This window comes from Rhipicephalus sanguineus, unplaced genomic scaffold (genome assembly GCF_013339695.2).
Source record: "Rhipicephalus sanguineus isolate Rsan-2018 unplaced genomic scaffold, BIME_Rsan_1.4 Seq682, whole genome shotgun sequence".
NCBI lineage: Eukaryota > Metazoa > Arthropoda > Arachnida > Ixodida > Ixodidae > Rhipicephalus > Rhipicephalus sanguineus.
The window spans coordinates 54,157-60,451 of record NW_023615759.1 but is presented as its reverse complement, the minus strand read 5'-3'; the positions used below and the strand labels follow the sequence as shown (position 1 = coordinate 60,451).

Sequence of the window (6,295 nt, the reverse complement as noted above, 5' to 3'; positions counted from 1 at the left end):
GCTTTTCCGGAGAGTCGGCCAGCGTCGACGGCACTGCTGTAGCCGAATGGAAAGATGTTCTGCCTCTGCACCTTGAAGGCTACGCACCGCGGGATGTTTCAATGCCGATGAAAGCGGTATATTTTACAAGCTGAAACCAGGAAAGACCTTTTGTTTTGCCGAAGACGCGTGCCATGGCGGCAAGAAATAGAAGGAGCGCGTTAGCGTTCTATTCTGTTGCAATATGGACGGGAGCGAGAAAACAAAACTCCTGGTTATAGGTAAGTCTAAAAGAGCACGGTGCATGCGCAATATGCACGTTCCCGTGGGGTGGGAACGCAAACAAAGGTGCCTGGATGACAAAGGATATTTTCAACAGATGGTTGTTGGACTTGAACAGCAATATGCATAAAAAGAAAAGGAATGTGCTACTTTTCCTCGACAATTGCTCGAGCCACATGCACCTTCCCCAGCTTCATGCCACAAAAGTCGTGTATTTTCCATTGGGCACAACATCAAAAGCGCCACCTATCGATCAAGGTATCGTGCACTCGGTGAAGAATAATAGAAAACTGCTTCAGGAAAGCTGGCTTTCCAGTCGGTGATAGCAACTACACAGACCCCTTGCCAATGGAAGACCAAATAGATCCCGGTGTCTGGTCAGCTGTCAAGGAGGCCTTTGGAAGCCAGCAGTTTTCTGATTATGTAACTGTGGACAATGACCTTGTCAGTGCAGAGCAGCTGACAGATGAAGAGATTGTCGCCTAAATTCGCATCGCAAAGTGCCCAATGAAGAACAACAAGCAGACGATGAAAATGAAGAAGGCAACGCAGGGATTGCAACCGAGACAGCGACAACTTCTCAGGCCTTGAATTACATTCAAGGCCTGAAAAAACTATTTTGAACAACAGGCCACAGCTGCAGATGAAATGAACACGCTTGTGACGATGGAGACACGTATAGTGCCTAAAGCTGTCTGCCACACAGTGCAGGCGAAGCAGACAAGCTTTTTTCAAAATATTTAAGAATAAATCCGTTCTTCGACCGTGTTTGTGACTTGCAATTCTCTCCTGTTATAACAGACCCATTACAAAAATGCAAAAATGTTCCAAAAACCGGAGAGTTCATGATTAAAATAGGTACTCCGACTTAACACAACAAAATATAACAAAAACTACACAGATGTTTCGCCACCTATGCGGGTGCATCTTCAGTATGAACTGGCACCGAATGAGCGAAGGCAACCCAGTCTATTTCTAGTCTCGTATGTCTCTGTACACATCCGGTTCATCCGCCGTGACAGGTCGGCTGTGCAACAGCAACCGTGGCCCCCCTACCGGATGTGTACAGAGACATATGAGACTAGAAATAGACTGGGTTGCCTTCGCTCATTCGGTGCCAGTTCATACTGAAGATGCCACCCGCATAGGTGGCGAAACGGACTGTGTAGTTGTTTGTTATATTTTGTTGTGTTAAGTCGGAGTACCTACTTTAATCAAGACCCATTACAGTCTACGATCGTTATAACGGACCCGCATACAACGGACTATCGGATACAACGGACCATTATTCAGCCTAAGTTTGGTCTGTGTATTAAATTAATGGAGCGAAGTTCGGTTTTAACGGACCGAGATAAACGGCTACAGTGGACAAAATTAGCAGCACTTTTTGTCAAAATTGGGCGCATAATGCCGGACTTTTGCCGTGTTGGTGCGGGCCGATAACAGACTTCACCATGCCGCTCACTGCGAGCTAAAGCCACGGTAATTTTAAATGGCAAGCTGGCAACGTTGGTGGCTTCCGGTCAAGCCTGCCTCCAGCCAAGCCAGTCCGACAGCACATTGGCGACGTTGGTCATGCACGGACGTAGCTAGTTGACGCCATTTTGTCGTGTTCCCGTGCTTGACTTTCTGTCTGTTCGCAAATTTTGAGGAATTGGCCTCCAGAAAGCGGAAGCAAATTTCGATGAGCGAGAAGCTCAAGATAGTGAACGCAGTCGCTCATGGTGAGAAGCAAGCGGACATCGCAAAAGCAATGGGGCTGTCCAAGCAGACCGTGAATTCAATTGTGAACAACAAGAGTATCACTGGCAAGCAAGTTGCGGGGGAAATAAATCCCAAGCGCTTCAGACTCCGCGAGGCGACGTATCCGGACGTTGAGTCCGCACTTTTTAATGTGGCTGCGTGATTCGCGATTTCGTGATATTCCGGTCACGGACTATTGCTGAGGAAGCGGGCTGAGCAGCTAGCTCTGGTCCTCGACATGAACGACGGCGTCACTTTCAGCGAAGGATGGCTGGGGGCGCTTCAAGGCAAGGCACGGCGTCACATTCATGCAAGTTTGCGGTGAATGCAACAGCGTGAGTGTCGACGCCGTCACCGAATGGCAGACCATGAGCCGCCAGCGCTTCTTGCAAGGTACAACGAGAAGGACGTATTAATGCCGACGAAAGTGGTTTATTTTATAAGGCCAAGCCGAATAGGACGTACACAGTTTCCGGCAGCCGTGTCATAGTGGTAAGCGCTCCAAGGAGCGTTTGTCCATGTTATTTTGTTGCAACATGAGTGGCACCAAGAATGAAAACTGTTGGTGATTGGGAAAGCCAAACAGCACGCGCCTTGCGACACATAAAGAACATGCCAGTCGAATGGACTGTGAATACAAAGGCATGAATGACAAGGACATCTTCAACGCCTGGTTATTGCAGTTCGACCGGGGAGATGATAAAGCAGAAGAGGAGGTGCTACTCTTCCTGGGATAACTGCTCCAGCCACATGAAGCCACACCCAGCTCGCAGCAATTGAGCTGGCATACTTTCCACCAATGCGACCTCGGTACTGCAGCCGATTGACCAAGGAGACATTCCGTGAAGGCTGCCTACCGTACCCGCCTTGTCGAACGCCTGCTCTTCGACATGCAAAATAATCGGGCATCAAATACAGTAAAACCTCGCTAATTCAAACTCAGATAATTAGAAATTTTGGTTAATTCGAAGAACTTCTGCGGTCTCGTGCTTTTCAATGCAAATTTTACCGGATTATTTGAACAGCCCGCGGGGTTTCATCCGGATAATTCGTAATTCCCGCCGGCAGCAACGGACGTGAAACAGCCTTCCGGCGACGCTTATCTCGGAGGTCATAGTAGTTGGAGTACCGGAAACGGGTTAAAATGCGTTTTCCGTTTCGCGTTTTCCACGTTCGCGTTTTCCCGTTTTTCACGCATTCCGTTTCGCGTTTTTCACGTAGCTCGCGTGCTTGGACCATTCGCCGTCTTGCATTAGTCTTGTTTACTTCGCCACCTACGCCTGCATTTGCCGAGTGCGAAGTCCTGACCGCTTGTTGGACTCACGATGCCGAAGTACAAGACGCTGACGCTGCGGGAGAAGGTGTCCTTAATCGAGGAGGCTGAGAAGTCGACGTGCACTAAGACCCAACTCGCCGAAGAGCACAAGATGCCCCTGTCGACGCTCTCGACCATCTTGAAGAACAAAGAAAAGTTGCTCGAGGCATATGGGAAAACGCATTCGTCAAAGAGATCAAGGATTTGCTTCCCAACGTACCCGGACGTTGAGGTCGCATTGATGAAGTGGCTGCAGCATGCAAACGCAGCTCATCTTCCCATGAACGGCACCATCATTCGAGAGAAGGCCGATGCCCTGGCACTGCGCCTTGGCCACGAAGGCTTCAAGTGCAGTAATGGTTGGTTCGCCCGATTTAAAGAGCGAAATAACCTTACATACTTGACCGTGTGCGGGGAAAGCGGTAGCGCCGACACGAACGTCGTTGACGACTGGCAGATGCGTACGCTGGCACCGCTGCTTCAGGAGTTTGGAGAGGACGACGTCTACAACTTGGATGAGGCAGCCTTGTTCTACAAGATGCTTCCCACGAAAACATTTGCTGCCAAGGACACCACTGTCTCGGGGAGAAAGCAGCCCAAGGAGAGAATATCCATTTTGTTCGGCGCGAACATGTCCAGGAACGACAAGCTTCCACTGCTCGTAATCGGCCGAGCGGGTAAGCCTAGGTGCTTTAAGAATGCGCGCCTTCCGAGGGATGTCGTCATGTACAGACACAACAAGAAGGCCTGGATGACGGCGGCGATATTCGAGGAATATGTGCGGTTCCTTGACCGGAAGTTTGCCGCCAAAGGGTGGAAAGTGCTCTTTGTTATCGATAATTGTCCGGCCCACGGGGACATCAGAAACCTGGAAGACGTCAAGATCGTCTTCCTCCCTGCAAATACTACGGCCATATCGCAGCCGATTGACCAAGGGGTGATCCTGCAAACGAGGAAGGTTTACCGCCACCACCTGATGAAGCGGGTTCTGCTTTGCTACGACAGTGGAAAGCAATACCACATCGATCTGCTTGGTGCGATCTGTTTAATTGCCTTTGCCTGGAAGGAGTTGGAGTCAAAGGTGATCAGGCGCTGCTTTGAACATGCCGGGTTCCACAAACAAGGTGGCGAAGATCTTGATGAAGATTGCAGCTCGTCCGGCCTAGACGACGAGGGAGACTCGATGTGCGCCCGGATCACCGACTCCGGCGACGGCGAAGGACTAGGCTTCGTGGAGTATTCCAGTGTTGAGGCGGGGGTCCAAACATCGTACGCTGATGTACACAAGGACGTCGTCGACACTGGGCTAGACGGCGATGATGGTGACGATAACGAGCCCGCCCGCGCGCCCGCTTTGGTTTCAGTTGTCGATGCTGTGAACACCTTCCGGAGCTTTGTCGAGTGCAGCGGTGGTGACAGTGAAATGCTGAGTATTGTGAGCAGGTTTGAGAACATGGCACTTGGGGCGGCGAACTACCGCAACAAGCAGTCCAATATCACCAATTATTTCAAATAACCTTTTTCTCGCAAAGAAAATAAATGTGATTTCATCTTGTAGCGCTTGTTTGCTTTTAGGAGCTTGCTCGCCAAGCTTCTTATGCTCGCGCCTTGTCCTCACACGCGTGACCGTCGGCAGCACACACCACGCTTGGCGCAGCTGCGCTCTCTCCGGTGATTTCAAGAATGCTCACTAGATGGCGCCGCCGCTCAAGGCGGCACACACCACGCTCGGCCCAAGCGCTAGTTAGGTGACTGCTTGAGAGCCGCACCTCTCGTTTGGCTCACTTCCTTTCTCTTCGCCAGGGACTCACTAAGTGAACGCTTTTCGTTGCCGCTCCGCAGCATGAACGGCAGCAGTGCGACAGGCTCGCAACGCAGCAGCAGCTCGGGAAGATCTCGCCTTGCCAATAACCAGCCAACACATGATGTCACGTTACGCTCTCCGATGCGTATCGTACGACTGAAAACGTCCCAACACCATCAGGGGCACCTGTATCGATGTTGCCTTCTCGAACTTTCCAGTGCGTCCCATCATCGATGATCCCTTGGCAACATACTTTACTGACCTTAAAGCAATCATCTTTAAAGGGAAACCAGTCCGCGAACTCATCGAGGAACGCCTTTTCCTGAACTTGGTAAAAGAACATCTCTTGTGTATACAGTCGAGCCCGACTATATCGAACCCGTTTATATCAAATTATCCTGTATATCGAACAATTTCTAAACACGGTAAATTTACATTGAGAATATATAGCAAAAGTTACTGTTACATCGAACGAAAATAGCAATGACAACCGATATATCAAACTCCATGTGCCTCAAAAGTGCCCCAGCAAGTTGGCTTTCCCTCGCGGTGGCGGGGAAAACTGCCGGCGCCACCCTAGAAAAAGTGGTTTAGACCCGGTTGTGCAGCTGCGAACACCCCCCCTGCAAGAATGATCCTGGCCCGCTCGCAGCGCTTACAGCCAATCAAAGGCCGTCTTGCTTTCCTCCGCGGCGCGGAGGCGGTAGAAGTGAGCAGCCATATTTTCTTTCTTTATGCTTGTGTGCCTGCTGCTGCCTGTTTTCCTCGAGTCCTCATTCAGCGTGGTCCGTGCTGATGGTGTTGCATGTTGTGCTCTGTGAACTTTATTGGCGCGCTGTCGTCATGGCTTGTGCAAAGAGGCAGAATTTGCCGTTCGCCGCGAAACTCGAAATCATTAATCGGGTCGAGCGCGGTGAAAAGAAGTCCGACGTCGCCGCCGCGTACAAAATTCCAAGGAGCACCTTGAGTACTATCCTGAAAACAAGGCAGACATCAGGGCCAAGTCGGACAAAAGGCCAGGTGCCCGTGGCGCCCGACGTGTGCGCACTGCTGTGTACGAAGATGTTGAAGCGGCCGTTTACAAATGGTTTGTGGACGTTCGGTCGCGAAACATCCCGGTGTCCAGCCCTATGATCGAGCAGAAAGCCAAGGACCTTGCTTTCCTGCTTGGC

At 50.7% G+C, this 6,295-nt stretch overlaps 1 protein-coding gene across 1 annotated transcript; it reads left to right on the top strand.

The window, feature by feature from the left end:
• Positions 1 to 3,329: 3,329 nt before the first annotated feature.
• On the top strand, positions 3,330 to 4,835 carry LOC119378084 (tigger transposable element-derived protein 4-like). Its single transcript, XM_037647328.1, has one exon. It carries the CDS (start codon positions 3,330 to 3,332, stop codon positions 4,833 to 4,835), a length of 1,506 nt encoding a protein of 501 aa, XP_037503256.1.
• The last annotated feature ends 1,460 nt before the right edge of the window (positions 4,836 to 6,295 follow it).

What these genes read in the sequence shown, in the direction of transcription:
- LOC119378084 (XM_037647328.1), top strand. Translation starts at nt 3,330, where the DNA reads ATGCCGAAGTACAAGACGCTGACGCTGCGGGAGAAGGTGTCCTTAATC.